The sequence below is a fragment of the Phyllostomus hastatus genome, unplaced genomic scaffold (genome assembly GCF_019186645.2).
Source record: "Phyllostomus hastatus isolate PE091 unplaced genomic scaffold, TTU_PhHast_1.1 phas_contig_150, whole genome shotgun sequence".
Classification (NCBI taxonomy): Eukaryota; Metazoa; Chordata; class Mammalia; order Chiroptera; family Phyllostomidae; genus Phyllostomus; species Phyllostomus hastatus.
In genome coordinates, this window is record NW_025333611.1 from 3,024,540 (window position 1) to 3,047,971 (window position 23,432).

Here is a 23,432-nt window from a genome sequence, read left to right on the forward strand (position 1 = left end):
TTGCACTTGTGTGCTACGCTGTTTTCCACTTTAACCTTCGTGGTTCATATCTGGGATGATTTTGTGCCTGGTATAGTAATTTTTTAAAAATTATTTATCTTTAGAGGGGAGGGGAAGGGAAGGAGAGAGGGAGAGAAACATCAGTGTGTGGTTGCCTCTCGTGCGCCTCCTGCTGGGAACTGGCCTGCAACCCAGGCATGTGCCCTGACTGGGAATTGAACCAGCAACCCTTTGCTTCGCAGTCCTGTGCTCGATCCACTGAGCCACACCAGCCAGGGCTGGTATGGTAATTTTTCATTCTACTCTTTTCAGAGAAGTAGGACTTGTTTAAAAATATTTTTGAATCTTTTAATTTTCTTGTTTTGATTAAAATCACAGTGCAACCAGAAATGTATAAACAATTTTAAAATAAATTTGTTTTGATTTAATATGCAAAGGGATCTACGAAGGTGAATAATAATATCAAAAGAAGAGCTTAGACTATAATAATAACTTAAAAGTAAATTTTGAACCTAGAAGAGTATTTTCATTTTAAATTCCGTGGTCATAGAAAATTTTACATTTAACTTCAAGTTATCAGTTTAAAAAGTTACATAAAATGTGTGTAATTTCAGATCTTATTTATTCTGCTATTTGGAGTTGGAGAACACAATTACATATGCTTTTACTTAAAATAACTATGATTTGGGAAAGAAATTATGGTTGTGTGTTCCAAATGAGTGAATAAGTGCTCACATCTTAAATGTTAGCCAGTGCTTTTTTAGGATTGCTCTCAAACTGATCTATATTAGATACAACATTGCTCTTCTTTTATTTTAGGAATTTGAAGATAATTTTGACGACGAGATAGATTTCACACCACCAGCAGAAGATACGCCCTCCGTCCAGTCCCCAGCAGAAGTGTTCACACTCTCGGTCCCAAGTGTCTCACTGCCAGCTCCGTCCCAGTCCCAGCCCTCTGCAGGTGAGCCCTGTCCTGCTGCCGCGTTTTCCCGGGCCGTTTCTGAGAGGCGGGCCTGGGAACCTTGCTGCCGATCATAAAATAGTTGGACTCTCCGTCTCCTCTGGGGGGCCTGTCTCTCTTCCTTCTGCTCCTTGCTGAGGCTGAGCGGTCAGGCCCGTCGCATTCCCGCAACCGCTGAGTCCTTTCCTTCTGGACTCCGGATGTGCTCTGAGCGCACACCGGCCTCCTCAGTTCACTCAGGCGGAGGAGCCCTTGGACAGAGCCCCTGCGCCTGCTTCAGTGGCCCGCGTCTCCCCTCACCCTCTGCACTGGGTGTCTGGCTGAATAGGCACGGCTGTCCTCTGGTGTGTCCTGTGTTGGGGGGAGGGCATACTTGGGTTTGTTAGTCAGATGGACTTTTCATCTTACCGTAGGGAGGGACAGTCCTTGGGGTTCCGCACTCCACCACAAAACAGGGCTACGTGCAGGTCAGTGGGATGGTGACAGGGGTCACAGTCGGGTAGGTGGACCAGGAAAAACCAGCGCAAGTCATTAAAGCATCAGGGAGGGATAGTCGTCCAGAGTGACCGTCAGTGTTAAAGCGTGGAGCCGTTTTTTGGCGCCGTGGTTTGAAACAGATGTTTTATGTATCTGTTTCTCCCTTTATTCGCACGAGCGTTATGTTCATGTTAGTACTTGCATTTTATAGGTTGTGTAGTTACCATTGAATTTATTTCAGTTAAATATTTATATTTAGTTTTAACGTTTCTTTCTTTTTCCTGCAGAAGGTTTGAAGTCTCAAGTTGCTCGCCACAGTCTAAACTATATACAGGAAATTGGAAATGGCTGGTTTGGAAAGGTGAAGTATTGTCCACTTTTATTTTTTCCCCTTCTACTTAGACTGTTTAGAATGTAAAGCTAATTGAGAATTGTACTGTGTGATGTTCCACGTTCTCTGTAGACACTGTAGTCCCCACTGAATTTCCCCATTGCCCTCTGAAGCCTCATGGGCGTGTGAGCTTCAGCGTTCCTGGGTGGTAAGTTGTTCCAAGGGGGTCTTTTGTTTATGTATCAGAGACTTTTCTAATTGTTGGCATAGGAATAGTGCAAGGGGCCCTGGCTGGCATGGCTCAGTGGACTGAGTGCCGGCCTGCAAACCGAAGGGTCACCGGCTTGATTCCCAGTGGGAGCACAGGCCTGGGTTGTGGGCCAGGCCCCCAGTAGGGGGCGTGTGAGAGGCAGCCACACATTGATGTTTCTCTCCTTTTTCTCCTTCTGTTTCTCTCTCTAAAAATAAATCAATAAAGCCTTATTAAAAAAAAAGAACAGTACAAAGGGAAAAGACACTGGCATTTTAGAAGCTTTTTATTCTCCTCAAATTAAATGATTTGTTTTTTCCTTCTCCTCTTCGCCTTGTGAGATTCTGTAACTGTGGACAGAAAGTATTATTACAGTGGGGAGCACTGCAGAGTTGTTCTGTTTCTCGTAGCCTCTCCAGCGGCCTGTGGTAACGGCACTTTGTTGACGGTTTTCCCGAGCGTTCAGAAGGAGTGGTTCCATCACAGCGGCGGTTTCCGTGACACCGCAGTCGTCCCCTGTGAACGGTCCCTAACTGGAGAGCGGTCGCATCGTGGGCACGGCGGTCACCGCCGGGAGACGCGTGTGCTCTGTAGCCGGCCGGCTTCCGCTCCTTGTCCCCACCCAGAGTTGTCTGCCAGGCCTGAGTCTTTCACGTCATCAGACCTCGGTGGTGACCGAAGCTTCCGAGCCATTTAGCGAAACCTTTGCTGTGCCTCACGTTGCTCTTGGTGCTGGGGGACGATGTGGAGGAGGCCGGGGAGCGCCGGGCACGGAGCAGCGAACCAGGTGGAGGCCTTGCCCTGACGCAGCTGCAGGTTGAGCGTGGGGGGGTGGTGGACGGTCAGGACGCTCGGCAGGAGGTGGCTGAGGGGTGTCGAGAGCCGGTGACGTGAGGTAGGTGTGCATCTGGCGGCTGGCTCGTACCCAGAATGAGATGGGGAAGTGCTCCAGGCTGGAGAGAGGAGGGGCGTGGGCTGGCTCTCCTTGTGAAGGGTCGCTCTGGCGGTTAGATGGAGAGGCCAAGGGGGCCACAGGGGAGCGGCCAGGAGGCCACCGCAGCCGCACAGGGAGAGAGCAGCAGGCTGGCGCCCGGATGGGCGGCAGCCTGGAGTGCGGAGGCGTGGGCGACCCACACAGGTTTTCAGATGAGAGTGTGTAGGACTTAGGCTGGCCCGGCTGTGGAGTCCAGAAACAGAGCAGAGTCCAGGATGACTACGCCTGGCCTGACGACAGGCAGGATGTAGCTGTCGATTTGCAGTGGCGGAGACGAGGGAGAAGCCGGCGTGAGGAGGCGGGGTCAGGGGCCGCCTCTGGGTGTGCAGGGCGTGCAGGGCGTGGGGCGCTCCTAGACGTTCAGGTGGAGACGGCGAGTGGGCAGCTGGGAATGCATTACAACACGCAGTTCAGGAGAGACACGCAGTTGGGGGAACTCAGATGTGGGTGGGATTTGAAGGCGTGAGCCTAGATGAGATCACGGGGAATGTGGACACGGAGATGGGGGTGGCCGGGGCTCGAGGGCTGAGCCCCGAGGCTCTGCAGCACGGAGAGGGGAACCCGAGCAGCCGCAGCCCGTGAGCGGGAGGAGGCGCAGCCGGCGGAGAGGCGCTCCAGGACGGTGAAGCACAGTGCACGCCCCTGCCGGCGAGCGAGGTGGAGGCTGCGGGAGCAGGGTCCCAGCACCTCGGGGTCCACGGCATCCTCGCGTGGAGGGGAGAAGGGGCAGCCCGCACGCTCAGACAGCTCTGTGGAGGAGCTTTATTCTGAAAGAGAGCAGAGAAATGGAGCAGGAGCTATGTGGGACCAACCAAGGGGTGGAAAGCCAGTGTTGTTGATGGGTTCAGGGGACGAGTTGGGCCCTTGTTGGACTGGACTGTTGAAGTGAGTGAGCTGGAAATGAAAGGACTGGTAGGGGGGTTAAATTTCAAAGTCTGGGACGAAATACAATGATGGCGTAGGTCTAGACCCATGGAGTCTTTGCTGAGGTGGGGTCCTAGGAAAGGGTTGCCGGGAGTGAGGTTGAAGATGCGGGCGGTCCCGGTCCCGGCGTCGAAGGACTTGTCCCTGCACCTGGCGAACGCCGGGAATGGGGGGGCAGGGGCGGGGAGGGGGGCAGTGGGCCAGTTACTGCGGGAGTCCACGGTCACTCTTCTCCTGGCCCGGGGTCGGTGTCCTGCGGGCGTCGGGCTCACGGCCCGGCACGAGGCGGCTCTCCGAAACAGGGCGTGGCTCCGTCAGTGGTCGGGGTTCCCGTTCTGTTCTGTTGTGTTCGCCTGTCTGCCCTGGTGGTCCTAGTGAGGGCATCACGTTCCGTCCGGGTTTACAGTCCTGGTTCCAGGGCGTCACAGTGAGTCCAGGTCATAAAGAGATGAACCGTTTTAAAAGGAAACCTCTCGTTTTGATGATCCTCCAATTAAATAAAAACTTCTACTTCATTTTTGTTTTAGATATTGTGTTTTAGAATGCCTTTTCATTGTCCTATATTATATTTAATATTTCACTTGTAACTTGTACTTTTTTCATTTTTGTTTGTGTTCTGTTAGTTTCACTGCCATATTCCTCCCTAGAGTTTTCTTTTTTAATATACTTTATTGATTATGCTATGACAGTTGTCCCATTTTCCCCCTTCACTCCTCTCCACCCTGCATACCCTCTCCCACCCACATTCCCCCTCTTTAGTTCATGCCCACGTGTCGTAAGTTCTTTAGCTTCTACATGTCCCATACTATTCTTACCCTCCTCCTGTCTATGTTCTACCTACCATCCATGCTACTTATTCTCTGTACCTTTTCCCCCCTCTCTCCTCCCCCCACTCCCCTGTTGCTAACCCTTCCGTGTGATCTCCATTTCTGTGCTTCTGTTCCTGTTCTAGTTGTTTGCTTAGTTTGCTTTTACTTTTGTCCCCCCTAGAGTTTTCACTAAGGTTCTGGTACCAGATAAAGGCCTGGAATAATTGGAATGCCATGGAATTTTGGCATTACAATGCAGTGATGATTTGTTTGCCCTTGGCTGTTTGCCAGTTTACTTTCTCTCATGTGAGGAAGACGTACTCAGTTGAGGTGTTTTTGAGAAACATTTAAGTTATGTTTGAACTGAACTTATAATTACTCTTCTGTAACACCGTTGGTAGTTTCCATGAAAGTGTAATACATTTTTAAGTACGTAGAAAAGAAACACACATAAGCACACAAATGTTGGAAATATCTGGTGGCTGGTTTAAAATTGAAGGTGGTATTTTGCTTCCCACACCTTTTGTGAGGTAGTATTTAAAATAATAGAAGGCCATCTGCTTGTTGCTTAATTTATTTTCTTGTATGCCATTTCCTAATAAGTGAGACAAACTTTTTGACCATTTTGATGGAAGTGAAATGAAAAACTGTTCTTTGGTTCTAGGTCCTCCTCGGAGAGATTTACACAGGCACTAGCGTAGCGCGGGTGATAGTGAAGGAGTTAAAAGCAAGTGCGAGCCCAAAGGAACAAGATACCTTTTTGAAAAATGGAGAACCTTACTAGTAAGTAACCTTTAATGTACGTGTTGTAAGCATAGTCTGTGGTCTTTTGAAAATCACCGTGTTTAAGAATACTTTGGGACTGTGTTGCAAGGTATTTGAATGTCAAGTCACCATACTGTACACCTGAAACTAACGTAACATTGCACGCCAACTGTATTTACACTGAAGGGACGGAGGGAGGGAGGGAGGGAGATAGGCAGGCAGGCAGACACGTCAGGCGGGGGCTACAGACCTGGGTGTTCCTGGTCAGGGAAACAACGGCACTGGACTCGCCAGGGTTCTGGGCGACAGACGGATTCTGTGACGCTGAGGGAGGACGAAAGACCGAGACGTGTCAGTCAGCAGGACACGGGGGACCCGAAGGAAACCCGGCCTCGACGTCCCAGGCGGCGCCTTCTGGTTGTTGGTGCCCCTGTCACAGGTGACGGGTGGCAGTACGCTCATTCCGGAAGTCCCCCTCTCTCTTTGTGGGCAGACTGCAGAACTTCATCCAAGAAACAGTATTTTAAACCCGTCACTTAAAATTACAACGTCGCTAGACCTAAGAGTATCTTATCTGGGCCAAATAAGTTTGCCTTTAAAAAAACCAAAATATTTCTTAAACCCCCAAAAACCTAACTTTGAAATTTCTGCTTGCCAAATACACACTTTAAACAAGACCCAGGGTTTCATAACACAAGACTCAGACCGAAACGTCCCTCGGGAGGTGCGAGGTTCAACGAACCGACACCTGGACCCGCGACTGCCCTTGGCTGTGGAAAGGGGTGGTCGGTCCACACGGCCACCCCGGGGCCGTCGTGGGGGCGCTGTGTCGAGTGAAAAGTCAGTGTCCAGGGGCCACGTGCCGTGTCACAGTCACATGACGATCTCCAAGTGAGAACGCTGCAGGGACGGGAGCCAGGCCGGCGCAGCCAAGGCTTCGGAATGGCGAGGCGGGGGTGCGGGGCGGTGGCTGGGATAGTCCCGAGGGAGGCTGGGGGCACCTGTGTCGTGATGGAGCACCTGTGTGTGTCCGCTGAGGTGGCGGTCGTGCAAATGTGTGTGCGTGGTAGACCACAGGACACAGAAGTATGCGCAGGCGTGGGGTGCCAGTGCCCTGGTTTCGGCGGTGCACTGCAGTTGTCACATGCAGCCTGGGGACACTGGGGGAAGGGGCCGTGGGGTCTCTGTACGCTGTCTTTGTAAATTACTGGTACTTCATAATTGCTTCAAAATAAAAAGCTCCTTAGAAGACAATTTTGGCCTATCTTTTAAAAAAACTTTCTTTTGGACAGAATATTTCCTAAAAAGAGATTGCATGTGCTGTGGAAATTTATGGAAATAGTATATAAGCTAGATAGCACAAGGAGTAACTGGGTTATTTATTTAATATATGGATCAAAATGCTTATTATATTTGTATATTTAGCCTGCCTTTTTAAAAATGATGCTTCAAAGTGATAATCTGTAAATATAAATTACTAAAATTAGAGGGTCTTCTGATAGTTCTGTTTTGATTTTTGAAAATGTTCACCTGATTGGCTTTGAATTATTTAATCATTAGGTAACAATAAATCTGGTAAGTTAATATGCTCTTTTCAGCTTAGCGTATTTAAATCACTATGAATGTTAAAATTTATTGTTGGAACGGTTTTACCGGCGTGCCCTCTCACTGACGGTGCCGTGCCTGTTTTCCCCAGCATCCTTCAGCACCCGAACGTCCTGCAGTGCGTGGGGCAGTGTGTGGAAGCCATCCCCTACCTTCTGGTGTTCGAGTTCTGTGACCTGGTAAGCTTCTGGCAGAGGGCCAAGGTCGGGCATTTGGGAGGTCCGACCCACGTGTTTTTGACAGGCCGGAATGCTGGGTGGTGGGCTGCTTTCACTTCCGTCCCCCGTTTCAAGAACTTAATGAAGTGTGTGTTCCTTACCCTTGATGATAGTGTTGTTTTATTTTATTTTATTTTGAGAATATTTGTCCTTTAATTGGCATTTACAGTCAGTTTCTTTACATATTTCAGTGACAAGTTCCCCGTGTTTTGTGTTTCATTCCTGTGTAAGCCATTTGCACGCAACACCACATTTAGTGATATTTCTGCACACTTTACGTCCGAGTGAAACAAGGCCCGGGGGGATTGAGAAACCGCCTGCGAGCGTCTGGCAGGCCCAGAGCCCGGCTCCGGCTCGCCCTGCCTGAGGGCCCGAGGCCGTGCCTTCCGCGAGGCGTTTCCCGCGCTCTCCCCGCTGAGCGCGCCCGGCAGCCCATGACCCGCAGAGCGCCCTCGGCCTGTCCGTTAACGGTAGTGTGTGTTTGTAACATTTGTGTTTGTTCTCCAGTGACTAGACGATTTGTTTTCTTATGTGAAAGTTTCCTGTAAACATCTTTTATTAAGTTTAGGTTTTGATTGATTTCTCTGTATTGTCTCAGTTTTCAGAACATGGGGCTTCCTTGACCGAGTGCAGAAAAGTGGGAGTACCCAAAATAGATCCCCAAGTGATTCAGAGAGTATTTTTCAGCTGGTGAAATTGGGAAAGAGCAGTAAACACTGTGAATTTTTGTGTTGATTCCTAGACATCATTTGAATATTACTCTCATCGGCAGAGGTAGCTAATTCTAAAGAAAAACTGTTACTGAACTGAGTACATCGGCTTTCATTTGGTCATGGTCTAACGGCCAGCCCATCTCGGAGGCGGGAGGGAGCAGAGTGGCCCGTCTCGTCTTCCGTGTTACCCTGGCTCCGGGCAGCCGCGGATCCGCTCCCGGCTGCGTTTCGTTCATCCTCCCCTCAGAGCCGCGTTTCCTTGTGTCTGTAGATGCTCGGGGGGGGGGTGGCTGGGGATGTGTGTTCTGGCGCTTTGTACAGTGTATCTCTGCGGCTCTTATGGGGCAAGTTTATAAGGTGCATAAAACAGTGATTGCTCCTCAAAAAATTAAAATAGAATTACCATAGGGTCTAGCAGTTTCACTTCCAGGTACGTAGAATTGAAAGCAGGGTCTTGAGACCTTCGTGCACCGTGTTTGTGGCGGCGTTACTCACGGCGGCCAAGGTGGAGAAGCAGCCCGCGTGTCCACAGACCGCCGAGGAAGGACCAGGCTGGGCGTGTCCACGCAGTGTTACCCTACTGTGCTACGGGAATAAGCCAAGCCACAGAAGACCAACACTGTGTGGTCCCCCTTAATGCGGCATCTGAAGCGGCCAGACTCGGAGACAGAGGGGGGAAGGGTGCTCGCCGCGGTCTGGGCGGAGGGCGGAGGGCGGAGGGCGCTCCCCTTTGGGAAGGTGTGCAGAGGGTTCTGCTGGCCGGCGGCGCTGGCCGCGGCCGCACGCGGTGTGAGCGCACACTGCGCTCCTGGACTGTACCCTTAGGAATGGGTAAGGTAACCGTATGTTATGTGTTGTGCCACCATTTTTAAAACATTGGTAGTTGCCTACTATTAGTTAAAGTGTCGTACCAGGTGTTACTTCCATTAGGAGGAAGCCAGAAATTCCCAGATTTCCTTGGGAAATCTGTCTGTCAGTGCTTGGAATGTCTGGTCTCCTGTCAAAGTCAAGGCCTTTAATCCAGGGCTCCTACCACCGTGCCGTGTGGCGAGAGGTCACCTTTGTCTCCTCGGGCAGTTTTGTGCTCATCACCCCTGGGCCCCGGTCAGCCTCAGAGGCTCTCCCGCGGCGAGGACCGGGCCTCGGCAGGCCGCCTGGCTCTGAGGCCGGGTCCGTAGGCTCCGTGTGTGCGAGACCGCATGTCCGGGACGGTCGGGCAGGGTCGGAGGGCCTGCCCGGGAAGAGGGGCGCCACCCAAGGCAAAGCCACCCGCTTGCGAGGGTCCGGGGGACAGAGGGTTGTGGCCCTGGCCCGGGAACACACAGCTCCAGCCGCAGTGAAAGGAGCCACTATCTTTCGTGCTCTTAGTGGGTCAGGAGCTACTGAATGAGCCGCGGCCTTTTCAGCTGTTACCGGGCGGAGATCTTGCTCGACGATAACACCTCCTGAGCAGAAAGGGGAGAATATTTTTGCACTTACTTAAGTAATTCCATGTAAGGTAGAATTACCAGTCTGTTTTTCAAAGCACTTTATCTTAGAATTTTTATGAAAGAAAGTGAGAGCTCTTGCGAGTGTGGCAGCTGGACCGAGGCCGCTGGGGCGCTGTGCTGCCGAGTGCGGTGGCTGTGGGGGGACGGCGAGCACGGCTTGTCACCGCAGGAGAGGCATGCAGCGCGTCGCCGGAACGGGGGCGCGAGGGGACTGTGTTGGGGTGAGGATCACTCACGCGGCACCTGTGAAGTGCAAGGCGCCCCGGGGGCGGTGGCACACGGGTGAGTCACCCTGGCCCCCGCCTGTCCTGCCTGTCGCGCCAGCAGGCCTGCCTTCAGCTGCTCCGTCTGCCACCTCCTTGGGGATCAGTCTCCTCGGGACGCTGCCTGAGCTCCTGAAGCCTCAGTTCAGACGCCTGTGCAGTGGGGACAATACTGTCTGCCCCACAGACCACTCTGACCATCAGTAAGAGGAGCAAAAATTGCTGGGCACATATAGTAAGTGCTCAAGGAATGATATTTTTTTCATTTTTAGTTAAGTTTATTGCTCATAATTAATTATTTGGTAAAGGTTTGAATAGTGTGTGTAGAAGAAATCTAACTAGAAACCCTAACTAGATTCGCAGGGGAAGGCTTTGCAAAGGAAATGTGTTTGGTCTGAGAGTGGAAGAGTGAGTGGGTCGACTTCCTGGGCAGGAAACGACAGCAGGAGCCGCGTGCCCCAGGCGGGGAGGCCGACGGCGCGTGGCCGTGGGGAGCGGCCGGCGCTCCCGTGGGCGTGGAGTGCCGTGCGAGCAGGAGCAGTCTGGCATCTGTGGGAAGGATCGGTTGGGTGCAAAGCATCGGCAAACCCCTTCGGAGGCCAGACTGCAGGCTGAGGTGATAGGACGCAGGTTAATTAAACTGGGCTCCGTCTTCATGTTTCTGCTTCCCCCAGGCCTGGGCCCGCGGCCCTGGCTGTTGGGGGCAGGCTGTCCCGACTGCTTGTGGCCAGGCCCTTCCTGCCCTCCCCGAGGCCTGCGCCCCTGTACCCTGGGCCTCCCGAGCCTGCCTCCTCCATGGCACTGCCCGCCTGCTCTGGCCACGGAGGCTGTGCCCTCCCTCACCTGGCAGGTCCTCGCTGCTGGGGCACCGAGGCGCACACCTGGAGTTGGCGCCGGGCGAACACCAGGGAAAGAAACTGCGATCTCTTTAGGGTTTTTGACGTCGCTCCTGGAAAACTGAATTGTACGTGTGGCTGGCACCCTGTTTCCGTGGGACCGCTCTGCTCTGTGCTGTCCCCTGACGTCATCTCTAGATTGAGCGCACCTAACACAGCACAGGTGCTGTGTGTGCTCCTTACACGGTGCGGGCTGGGGAGCGGTAACACGGGGGAAGGGCTGCGCGTTCAGCTCCGGTGCAGCCATGTGGGCCTGACTACACAGTCCTGTCAGCAGCAGGGGGACTGTTCCCCTGAGTATTTTTGGTCTGTGGTCCAGGTGTGCAGATGGGGAACCCGTGGATACCGAGGGACGACTCTGTTTGCCAAACTTGTGCTGTTCCAGGCTCTGGGGACAGGGAGCCAGACAGTCCCAGCCCTGTGTAGCTTATTTCTGGTGGGAAGGGCGGACAAGCAGACTGATAAGACTCCAGGTAGGACCAGGGGCGGCGTTCGGCCGTGGCTGCTCGGAGGAGGCAGGAAGGCCGCGCAGGGGCTGCTGCAGTGATTCTCGCAAGAGGGCGGTGACCACAGAGGAGTCCGGGAAGGGTGGTCTGATGCTGCCTGTGGTGTGGGAATAGAGCCAGGGCTCGGTGTTGGGTTGAATCTTGGCACCTGGAGGCAGAGCAAACTCAAGAATGGCGTCTTCGGTTTTGGTCTGATCCACTGGGAAAGCGGTGCCGTTTCTGAGAAGGAGCAGATTGGAGGAGTTTCGTGCGGAAGGTGTGAGGTTTGAGGTGCCTCTTAGGTCATCCAGGAGAGGGCGTCCAGTCAGCAGGTGGACACATGAGCAGTTGGGCTCAGGACACAGAGGGCTGGGAGATGTGTGTGAATGATTTTTTTTTCAAGCCACAGGGTGGGTGGAATCACCCGGGAATGAGTGTCATAGTGACCAGGACCAAGGACTGGGCCCTGAGATGCGCCAGCACTCACAGGTCGGCGAGAGGAGGAAGGTCCAGGAAAGGGCCCCGAGAAAGGATGCCCAGCGGGGTGGGAAGAAAGCCGGGCGGCTGGCGAAGGAGGGAATGCACCAGGGGCACGCACTTGGCAGAGGTGGTCGGCGATAGCTCCTGGGAGCAGCCGCAGCTGAGCATGGGGGCCGGGGAAGGAGGCAGTGGAGTTGGGGGACGAAGGGTTTGCACGAGAGAGTGGGGGGCCAGGAGGAGGAGCAGCTAGAACACAGCAGGCTTCTGAGGAGGTTATCGGGGAAGAGGGGAGTGGGGGCAGAGGAGGCCTGTTTGGTTCTCTGTTGGATTCCCGGAGAGGTGTAGGGGCTTTAGAGAGTCGGAAGGGATGGGCTCACCCAGGACTGGGCTTAGGGCGGCCCCGTGACTACGGCAGCAACGGGGGGGGAGGTGGGTGGGGGCAGGTGGGAGCTTGAGTGGTGTGCGGAAACAGAACTCGTGGGGGGAAAAGGGCCTGGGGGGGGGGACAGGGCCGGTCCTGGGGCTGCAGCTGTGATGCTGATGGTGTGTCTCCTGGCTGCTGCGTGTGTGGCCACTCATTTATCCTTCCGGGCAGTTTTCTGTTAAAAAAAAATGATAGCCCTCCCCCACCCCCCAAATCATCCTCTTAAACATAACTGAATTTTCCGTTATAAAGCTACGTAATTGTTTGGTTTTTACATTGTATTGAAATTAATTCATAGTCCTCAGTGTCCTGCAAAAACCGGGATAAACCCTCATGGCAGTTCATGCTGGAACTGAAGAGGATGCTGCCGAGCGGCCCAGGTTAAAGGTCGGTTGCCCAGGAACGACTCACTCCCGGAAGTGGTTCCCGGTGGTTCTGTGGGCTGAGCTCTTAGCGCAGCGCTTCGCTGCCCCCTAGTGTTGCACATTTTTCTTTTCTTTTCTTTTTTTATTCAAGTACAGTTGTCTGAAATTTTTCTTTTCGAGGTTTTTGAGGCTTTGGGGGAGGATCTGGATAAAGGAAACTATTTTTCAGAATACATTGCTGTTCTTAACTGTTGCTGTGTTTTTAGATAGCGGACTGAAGCAGTAATCCCTGACTACTCACTACACATCATTAAAATACCATAAAACAAACCAGATACTTAAATACAGCTTTGTTTGGGACGGAATGAATCAGTTGGTAGTACTTGCTTGATATGAACGTTTTTATTGTGATGAAAGCGTTTATGCTGATTTTTCGTTTCAATGGAGAGCTCTCAAGGGTCTTCCCAGAGCACAGCTCGGACCCTGGGTCCCGTGCGGTGCAGGGCAAGCCTCGCCCGCGCTGACGGTCACTCCCCCCAGCCCCCCACCCCAGGTCCGAGGAGTGCTGCCTGGACAGCGCTGACTTCGTGCCCGATGGGTGTGGGAGGCTGGCGTGGCTGCCAGGCTGGGAACACACGGAGTGTGAGCGTCAGAGAGCCGGGTCTTCGGTTCGTTACGATTGCCTTCTACTGAAATCTGGGGCGTGGGGTCAGTTGTGGGGAGGGGGTATTTTAAGAACCGTGGGTGGTAATGAATATACTTCAGATAACCTTGAAAAACAAGGACACCCACCCTGCCTTTGTGGCCAGAGTCACTTGTGCAGTGCTGCCGGCTTGTCAGCAGCTCCCGTTTGTTTTGGGAACCAGCCAGACACAGCGCAGTGCGATCCCACCTTCGCGTGAGGGCAGTTTCTGCCTCAGCTAGTTCTGGAAAGGGCTGGGCAAGTGGATTTCTCGCCATGTCAGTGGTAGTATAAATAAATTAAGCTATTCATTTTCCCATGTAGCTTCCTTACAGCCTACCTTATAAAAGTCCCGTAGCCAGCAGGCCTGGAGTTCTTTGCTGTAGTGTTTCTGGGTTAATTTAATTGTCATCCAAATGTGTCTTCATTCCCATCACTCCCCCTTGCTGGTCAGAGCTTAGCCCCGGGGAAGGAGGAGGGAGGAAGGGTGGGTGTCTTGCCCTGGAGCAGCCTGGGGGGAAGCTGGCGTGGGGAGGAAGTGGGTGGGTGGGTGCGCGCACTGGACGGTGGAGTCGATCGCTGTTGCCCCAGCAGAGAAGTCCCGCTGAGTGGAGGGGGCGGGGTCCTGCAGGCCCTGCGATCGACTTGGAGTCGTTGACACTCCTTCGCACCACATAAACCGACTAGATCTGCGTTGCAATCACTTCTCCAACACACCAAATAGAACTTTCTGGATGAGTTGGTCAGCTGAAAGGAAGTACAGCCCCACCACTTATTATTAGCTCTGTGGCTTTGGGCAAATTTCTTAACCTCACTAAACCTCAGGTCCACACCTGGAAAAATGCTTGAAATTGTAAGGATTACTTGGGGTCACGAGTGTCAAAACGGGCCCAGTGCTTGGCACACTGCTCAGAAACTGCAAGGGCGCCGGTTCCCCGCCAGCGCTGTCTCTCCCGGGAGAGCGTGGCCGCGGGGGAGCGGGCATGTGGGTTCGTGGACTGGGCCCGGACGCCGCTCCAGAGTGTCCTGGGAGGTCAGTGTGGGCCGATGCTTCTGAAGGGGTGCTGTGTCTTCAGGCTTCACTCCGAGAGGAAGCTGATAAATGGACTCTCTTGGTAACAGTTGTAAGAGATGAATTCTTCTGTTGGTCAAGGCAACTTCCTTCCTCGTGAGTCTTTTCCTGACTCAGATACAAAGAAAATGGAAAGCTGTTGGCCTTCTTTCTAAATTTTATTAACTGATTATATAAAGCTTTACTTTGGAATTAAGTCACATCAATAAATATTTAATCACACGGTAAGGAGAATGCTGAAGATTCGTTTCCTCAGAAGTGCACTCCCCAAAACGCGCAGTCCCCGGCCGGAGAGAGCTGCAGCCGCGGCGTGAAGACGGGAGGGGCCGCGGGAGCCGTGGCGGGGGCTCCAGGTGGGAAGGTCTGCGTGGGCCTGTCCACGTGTGAGTCTGCCGGCTCTCCCGGCCACGCTGCCGTCCTTTGAGGGGGCCATCTCGTGGACTTTTCTGGAGGGACCGGAATGTTCTTACTCACGGCCGCCTCTGCGTAACACAGGGTCGGAGGAGGCCGGCAGACAGCCGAGGCAGCTGGCACCAGTGCCGTGCACGCCTCTCCCTCCCTCCGTCCGCCGCGTCCCCTTCCGTGCACCCCCTCCCCCCCTCCCTCCGTCCCTCCCCCGGTGCTGAGCCCTCTTGGGGGCGGGGCCCTGATCGCCCGTCCCCTGGCATCCTCGAAGGTGCGCTCTGACGGCTCCGTTTCTGTTGGTCTCTTGTCACCTCCCAGTTACCTGGGAATCTCTGTACTTCACTCAAGTGTGCGTCGTTGTGAAATTACCTGTTTTTACTGTTTTGTTTTATGTGTTTATATAACAGAGATAAGCTGGTGTTTAACTTAGTTAGAGCGGCCCTCACAGGTGAAGCGTGTTTTCTGTGCCCTTGAAGTATTTGGTTGAAGCATTTTGTAATTTGGAACTTGTTCAGTCTGACATTCTTTATTAAGTTAAAGCTAAGTAATTTTTACTAAATAATCGTGGTAAGTAATGTCAGTGATGTCAGTCCAGGCACATGCTCAGTTGCCGATGTGTCTTCTCCCTTTGAAACCCACCGGGCCGATCTTTGCAGGGCGACCTGAAGGCCTACCTGCGCAGCGAGCACGAGCACATGCGGGGCGACACGCAGACCATGCTGCTGCAGAGGATGGCGTGCGAGGTCGCCGCGGGGCTGGCCGCCATGCACAAGCTGCACTTCCTGCACAGGTGGGTCCGTCCGGGGGCGCCTCGCGCGCGTGTGGGGTCGCGCTGGAGGGGCGGGGCCCTGTGTCCACGCCCGACGCTTCGGCAGGTTTAAGATGGAGGGGCTGCCCCGTGCTTCCCAGCTTCAGAGTCAGGGGCGAGCCGGGCTCCGTTTAAACCGCACCAGGGAGCAGGGTGTGCAGCCCAAGGTCCGGAAACCATTTCCCACATTTCAAACAGTGCACAAGTCGTACATCGCTCAGTGTTGGGAAGGAACAGCCCCAGTCTCCCTCGTGACGTCCCGATGTGTCCTCATGTCCTCTTCGGGCTCTGGTTCTAACGCTGGGCCTCGCGGTGTGTCCCAGGGACGGCCCCAGTGACGGTCCTGGGAGAGGAGGAGAGGACCTGATGGGTTCCCGCCCTCTTCTTGTATAAGGTCAGAGAACTGGTCTCTGGCCAGCACGCTGAGGGGCCTGCCCCTGTGGGCTTGCAGGAGGTCAGGGGTTGCGTGAGCAGCACAGGACGAGCTTCTCTGGAAACCTTTCTGGTCCTACGCTCAAGTCGCCGCAGCTGCGCAGAGCACAGCGCGTTCGGCTGAGGTCATCGGTGCAGTCTCCGCAGTCAGACAGCAGAGGGCGGGCGTGCAGTCCTGCCCGAGAGGGCGGCTCTGCCCCGCCTCCGGTAGTGTTCGGGCTCTGGTTCGCGCTCACGATGTGAGTAAAACTACTTCTCGGGGCTCCCGGGGAACCAGGCAGTGTCTCTTTAGTCGAGTTTAATTAAGTCATTTAATTTTTAATCCAAAGGCTTGAAAAGGAACACCTGTGTGTATCGACGTGAAGAACTATCTATGAGTTATTACATTTTTAAAAAGCAGGATGAACTGGGATGTGTTTATAGAATAACTTTTTATTTTTTGTTTTTAGAGAAGGGAGAGAGAGGGAGAGAAACATCAGTGTGTGGCTGCTTCTCACACACACACACACCCCACTGGGAACTGGCTCACAACCCAGGCATGTGCCCTGACTGGGAATCAAACCTTTTTTTTAAGATTTTATTTATTCATTTTTAGAGAGGGAAGGGAGGGAGAAAGAGAGAGAGAGAGAGAAACATCAATGTGCAGTTGCTGGGGGTCATGGCCTGCAACCCAGGCATGTACCCTGGCTGGGAATCAAACCTGCGACACTTTGGTTTGCAGCCCGCACTCAATCTACTGAGCTACGCCAGCCAGGGCACTTATTTTATTTATTTATTTTTTTTAAGAAAACACTTTGGTTGTATTTGTTAGAGGAGTGTGTGTGTGTGAACGGACATGGAAAAGTACCTATCAGATTCTCAGCATTACTTCAGAGTGGGGAAGGAGGGGCATTATTAAATTTTTTCTTACACATCTATACAAATTGACCTGCATAGTGAACAAACCATTCTGAGAAAATGCTTTTTAAAAGATCCAAAAGATTATGGGTTTCTTTGGACTCCCTTACACAAAACTTCTGAGTAGAAAGATCTGCTCGTTTTGTGATGCAGCAAGCTTACGTTTTGTTTCATAACAAAGCTTTGTTTCATCACAACCTCTCACAACAGGTAGTGCACAACATGTTTGCATTGTTAACCTTCCGTTAAATACAGATGACGATTACCGAGGTCGTAGTGTAGGAGCGTTCAGGTTCCAGAGGACGGCGCGCTGGAGAGGAGTGTGTCGGAACCAGCGACACACAGCTACCGAGGAGCTAGAAACTGTGCATGCAGCCCAGGTCCATTTTGACTTGTATTTTAAAAATCAGCAAAGACGTCAGAGGAAATGTTATTCTCCTGTGAGATTTTTTCAGGTTAAAGTTTTACTTTATTTAGAATCTTGTGAACTTTAGAACAAATAAAGATGATAAATTAGATCACATGGTTTGGATTTCATTCAGGTAAAAAAAAACTCAAGGGAAAGAAGGTTCTTGAAGCCATTGACAATGGTCTCATTTTGTTTTAAAAAGTAGCCATATTTTATGTGAAATTTCCATATGGGACAGAATTTGGGGCTTTTGGGGTTTTTTTGTTGTTGTTGTTGGTAGCACACTGTAGAGCATTTTTGAGGTTGGGATTTAGAATATCTGCTGGCTGACTCAGAGTCACACTTTCTGTGTTGGCTGGAAGTAGAACAGCCCATGTGTCCAGCTGAAGCTGCTAGCTGCGCTTGGAAACGGACGTAGTGCAGCGCCCCGAGCAGGGCTCGGCTTTGCTTGTTGTTTACGGAGAGACCTGTGCCCGGGTCTTAGGCAGCCTGCATTTCCTAAGCTGCGTATGGGCATTCGTGACATTCAGGGACTTCCAGGTACTTGGCTTGCCGGTTGTTACCGGGAATTCAGGTTACTCGGGAAAGTGTCGGCAGGTCACATATGTGGAGGTGTGGATGGCTCGCAAATGGCCGCGGTGACGTGGCGCTGTCTGTCACGGCGGCCCTCCTGCAGGTGGGTGTGGGTTGAGGGCCGTGGTGGCGACGCCTCCTGGGGACTGGGGTGGGGACTCCCAGTTCCTGCGTCGCCGCCGTGAGGGCTGAGCCAGGGCCCGGAGGGGGCCTTTCGGGCTGGATTGCTCGGCGGCCTCCCCTCCGGACCTGTCTTGCCACCGAAGGAGGAACACGCTGGACGTGTTTGCGTTCCCCGACCAGAGCCAGCCGCTGACGTCAGGAGTTATTCCTGCTGCTGAGGAGCTGCACCTCGTGGTGTTCTGGTCTCCACCTTCGCACGCTCTGGGCTTCAGAGAGTGTCTGTTTTTACCAAGTTTGAACCACTTGTAACATTCTGAGAACATTTTATATGCATTGTTGTTTCATCCTTGTAAAAACCTTGTGAGATGCCCTCGCAGATCCATCCCTGTTGCCTTTGCGGGGGCTCTGAGGCCCTGACATGTTAAGTGACTTGTCCAAAGTTACACACTCCTGGGTGGGGGGCTGAGACTAGTCCCCGGTCTGACTGTGGGGTGGGGGTGTTTGGAGTGGACCCGCCCCGTCACGCCACTGTCTCTGTCCTCACCCATTGCCTCCGGTTTCAGTTACGAGAGGCGCCCTCCTGTCCCCGAGACTGCCAGTGGGGCTGCATCGGAGGCTTGCAGTGCCTTTTAGCACGGGGCCCACAGGGCGGACGTTGCACGTGGCTCCCGACCTTCACACCTGCACCCTGGAGACCTGCAGTGACCATGCCTAAGGGGAAGAGGGGAAGCCGGGCACCGGGGCACCCGGAGTAGAAGGTGCTGGGCACTCTGAAAGGTGCTGTAGCCAGCCTCACTCCTGAGAGGACACCGGCTTTTCGTTCTGGCCCCAGGAGGCAGGGTGGGGAAGGCTGAGAAGGGTCTGTTTGTAGAGACTCCAGACGGCTCGTCAGTGGGGCTCAGTAGCAGAACCTGTGTTGGCACAACCTGCGTGCACCCTGCCCAGGGGGCAGCAGCCCACCTTAAAGCCTGCCCATGCTCCTGCCCTTAGGTGGCACACCACTTCCGCCGCCTTCCCTCCCTCTTTCTCTTCATCCCCCCGGCGGGCCAGTTCTGTTCTCCAGACTGGAAGTCTGCCTGTTGTTTGTGACACTGCAGTCGGGCGCCCGGGTCTTTCCCAGACACATCCACAGGCCTGGAGGCCTCTGGCCGGAACGCCGAGAATCACATGTAAGCAGAGGCTGCGTGGGGAGGCATCTCATGCAACGAATGGGAAATTAATTGGACATTCAGATCAGCACATTCACGTATTGTTGTCAATAGTTACTGGTGGCAGAAGGGTCAAAATGCTCTGGAGCAGTGTCTCGCCAGCTTTGTGACCCTGACAAAGTGGCCGCCATTCTCTGCACCTCGGTGGTCCTGTCTGTACACAGCAGTCACCCCCGAGGGTGGCCGTGAAGATTAGATGAGCCAGCAGCACACGCGAAGCACTTAGAGAAACGTCTGTGTGCAGTGAGTGCTTTGTAAATGCCGGCGCCGCTGTGTCACTGGGCCAGTGCGAGTGCCAGGCTGTCGCTGAATCGCGTCAGCGTCATTGTTGCCGCGTCACTCTCGTTGTGTTTGCACTTCAGACAGGCGAGCTCTGGAAATCAGAGTCTTCGAGAGTGAGAATTTAAGAATTAGTTCAAGTGTTTGATCTTCTGTAGTCACATAGAGACAGACTTTTTAAAAAAGAGTTTATTTGTAGAGGAAGGTTGTAGGGAGGGAGAAAGAGGGAGAGAAACATCGATTGGTTGCCTCTCACACACTCCCAACTGGGGACCTGGCCCACAACCCAGGTGTGCGCCCTGACCGGGAGTTGAACCGGCGACCTTTTGGTTTGCGGTTTGCTGCGTGATGCCCAACCCACTGAACCATCCCAATCAGGTCGGCAAACATCTCAAGTTGTGGACTCTAGAAATTCAGTTTCCGGTAACTTTTATTTGTGATTTGAAATTGTAAGTTAGTGTCCTTTTATGTTTTACTTCAGTGGCCTTGTTTGTATGCCACATGATGATTAAGAACATCCTACAGGCTAATGCCAAAGTTTTAAAAATTTAATGTTTTCTTCAAAAGAAGGTAATTTTTTCTTCTCAGATTATGTTTTTGAAAATCAGCTTGTACTTAAGTAAACTTCATAAGTAAATAGTTTTAAGTAACTCTTGAAAACACGCTCTTTACCTCCCTCGTGGGAGGCGGCATTTGAAGAGATGCAAGTGATGTGAAAAGGGCGGTCTCGTTGATGCCTGCACACCTCTGAAAAGGGGGTTCACAGGCGAGCGTGTTCAGTGATGTAGACGTGGGGGGGCTCGAAGCTGCGACTTGACTGATCTTCACTGGACTGTTCCTCCAGTAATACAAGTCAATGGCAAAAAAAAATAGGCAGTTTAGACAGTAGTGGTTTAGAATTCTTTCTTGGTCACTCTTGAAATAATAGGGAATGCACCATAACTCTGTCACTGGTGCAGGACAAGGTATAGGCTGTGGGCAGTGTTAATCTTAGCATGTTTAGTTGTTTGCGTAAATATCTGGTCACCTCCATTATTGAAGTCATTGAAACTGTGATATCCTTTTTTCTACACAAAAAAAGAATTTTAAAACAAACTATTAAGCAGGGAGCTCCACATTCTACTCTGAGTACTGGAAAAGTCTTTCCCATAGCATTGTGCCGTCTGCCACGTTTTCTTCGCATGGGTCCCCCCGTTCTCGTGGTCACGCCGCTCTCTCTGTTTCCAGTGACTTGGCCTTGCGGAACTGCTTCCTTACCTCGGACTTGAATGTGAAAGTGGGCGATTACGGAATAGGATGCAGCAGGTACAAGGTAAGCCGAAGGCCGAAAGGGTCTCGCCTCGGTCTGATTTAATGTTCCACAGCCGCGAGATGGTGCTGTCACAGAATGCCACTCTGTTTTTGGAAGAGGGTTGGTTCCCGTCATTTCATTGGGAGTGTTGGCTTCCGATGTGTTGTTTTTCTGAATCGGTGGCTTTGTACCTGAGGTTTGGTGACAGCTTTCCAGACGCTCTGTTTACAAAGACTGACGGTGAGTGTAACTGATACAGTTTGGTGCTACACAATAAATGTCAGCGTGCACGTGGGCAGTGCAGTTACTACCACGTGTGCGACACGATACACGTCACATCGGTTTCTCCCCATTAGATGTTCAGTAAAAGTTCGGCTCAAGTTCAGTAAGCTTGGGATTTAGGTTTTTCAATTCTGTCATAAACACACCCCCAAAGAAAGCGAGAAGGGGATGAGGTTTTTATCTGTGTGTTTGTGCAGCCCAGCTGCAGGAAGTAGCGTGACGCGGGGCGGAGAGGGCGCCCGGCCTGGGTTCACGCTGCCGGGGGACCTCGGGGAGGCCACTTGACCTCCTTTTTGTACGAGCGGCGTGAGGATCACATCTGCTCTTTCCGTGGTGTGCGTGGAAAGCCCAGAGGGGCCACCTTCTCACAGTTCTTTAGCTAAAAAGTGTCGGGCAAGCATGGGTTGGCCGCCCGGCGTCCACACGGCAGCTCCAGTGTCCTGAGCACTTGCTGTGCACCAGGCGCTCGGAGGGACTTGCCTGCTTTATCTCGTTTAGTCTGCGCCCCAGCGGGAGGGAGGTCTTGTATCACCTCCTTCTACAGATAAGGAAGTAGGTCCAGCTTTTTCTTTTCTGCCCAGAGTCACGCGGCTGGTAGGTGGTTGAACGTGGGCTCACAGCCCAGTCTGTCAGATTCTGAAGCCTGCGCCCTTGTGACCTGGCCCCACGCCCCCACCCGGGGTGCACGGCCCGGCTGCTGGCCCCAGAGCCTGCGTTCTGGGCATCAGACACAGCGCGCTGCCCTCTCCCCGGAGGGAGTGCTGAGCAGGTGTGTGTGGCTCACAGGCCAGCTCAGTGAGCACAGGAGGCTTCGGAGGGCCCTCACCCACCCCCACCCAGAAGGTCTCTCTCCATGCCTACTTACTTTTTGGTTAAGTATGTGTTTTCTAAGAATGACCTGGAATTAAATCATTGAGCTCGTTAAAAGTATAATGGAATTCAAAATTCTGTGTGCTTTCTAACAAAACAGGAGGATTATATTGAAACAGATGATAAAAAAGTTTTCCCTCTGCGATGGACTGCTCCAGAATTAGTAACCAGCTTTCAAGACAGACTACTGACTGCAGATCAAACTAAGTATAGCAACATTTGGTATGTATCAATTTACCGTTCTGTTAGGCTTTTGTGTAGCCAAGTCCCAACTCCCTCCCCTGGAGCACCTCCTTAAAGGAAAGTCACTGAACACGATGCAGGGATGCAGCCCTGGCTGGTGTGGCTCAGTGGATTGAGCGCTGGCCCGCACACCAAAGGGTCGCCGGTTCGATTCCCAGTCAGGACACGTGCCTGGGTTGCATGCTGGGTCCCCAGTGGGGGACGTGCAAGAGGCAACTGCACATTGATGTTTCTCTTCCCCTTCCTCCCTCCCTTCCCCTCTGTCTAAATAAAATCTTAAACAAAAGAAAAAAAGATGTAGGGACGCAAGCGTGCCTGATTGTGTGAGAAAGGCAACGAGAAAGGCAACTCACTGACATGGCAGCGGTCACGGTTTCAGTGACATAACTGACCTTCCGAACACCGCCTCTTACCCGTTCAGCAATGCGCTCCACACAAGCGGGACCCCAGGCCGTCTCCTGTGCCCGCCACAGGGCCCGGCATGTGAAACGCATGAGAGAATCAATATTATATTAGGCAATATCAGATAGTAAACTTATTTATTCAGTACATATTACCCATTCAAACAAACATTCTGGTGGGTACTGATCGAAGCCACTTAAACCACCAGTTCTTAAACCTGACTGGGTGTCAGACTCAGTAGGGAGCTTTTAGAAAGACTGTTTCCTAGGGCCCACTGGCACCTCCAGCTGCAGGACCTTGGGGGTGGTCACACATAGCAGCAGGGTCAGGGAAAGCTGCTCAGACGATCCCCCAGGGGCTCCTGATTCCCCAGGGGCAGGAGCCGCTGCAGTAACTGGGGTGCGGTGACGCACTGCAGGAGGGAGGGAGTGGCGGGGAGCATGCTAAGCCCACGAACGGGGTGAAGGGTAAGTGTCCATCTGACGGGAGCAGCAGAGACCTTTCCGTGGGGGCAGAGCAGTGGGCCAGAGAGCGAGTGCGACTTGCAGAGGGAAGGGGCCCCCCTGCCTTTGGTCAGGGCCGCACACCAGGAGGGCGGGGAGGCCGGGCAGGAGGGCAGTGGAACCCCTTCACTGCAGCGCTGCGGCCCAGACCCTCGGAGTCACTGCGGCGCGTGCGCGGGGCCGACGGGGAGCAGTTGTTCGTGTGAGGTTCCTTGTAGGTACTTTCTGGTGTTTGCTGCTTTTATGGTTGGAATTCTTTTTGCCATAAAACTCGGAATTCAGGATATTTATCTTCATCTGACCAGTGTGATGAACTCTCAGATCAGTGTTATCTTTCATGTAATTTCTTGACTCTTGAAGTTGAGAGTCATACTAAGCTCCTCCCTGTGGTGGTGCCTGTCGTCTCTGTTTCTTTTCTTTTTTCTTTTTTTTGCATTGGCCAAAACCACCGGAGTCGTGCGCACTGGCAGGTGTGAGGGGCGTGGCTGCTGTGGTCCTCA

The 23,432-nt window shown here is 52.7% G+C and overlaps 1 protein-coding gene across 2 annotated transcripts in view; it reads left to right on the forward strand.

The window, feature by feature from the left end:
* Nucleotides 1-23,432, forward strand: part of LMTK2 (lemur tyrosine kinase 2) — a 55,395-nt gene that overhangs the window by 18,224 nt on the left and 13,739 nt on the right. Inside the window, exons 3-9 of one of the 2 annotated variants that reach the window (XM_045819266.1) lie at nucleotides 820-964; nucleotides 1,729-1,802; nucleotides 5,414-5,532; nucleotides 7,211-7,298; nucleotides 15,269-15,402; nucleotides 20,569-20,653; nucleotides 21,885-22,006. In XM_045819266.1, coding sequence (XP_045675222.1) covers nucleotides 820-964; nucleotides 1,729-1,802; nucleotides 5,414-5,532; nucleotides 7,211-7,298; nucleotides 15,269-15,402; nucleotides 20,569-20,653; nucleotides 21,885-22,006 — 767 coding nt within the window. The remainder of the gene's footprint in view (nucleotides 1-819; nucleotides 965-1,728; nucleotides 1,803-5,413; nucleotides 5,533-7,210; nucleotides 7,299-15,268; nucleotides 15,403-20,568; nucleotides 20,654-21,884; nucleotides 22,007-23,432) is intronic. The other variant, XM_045819267.1, reaches the window with a different exon arrangement.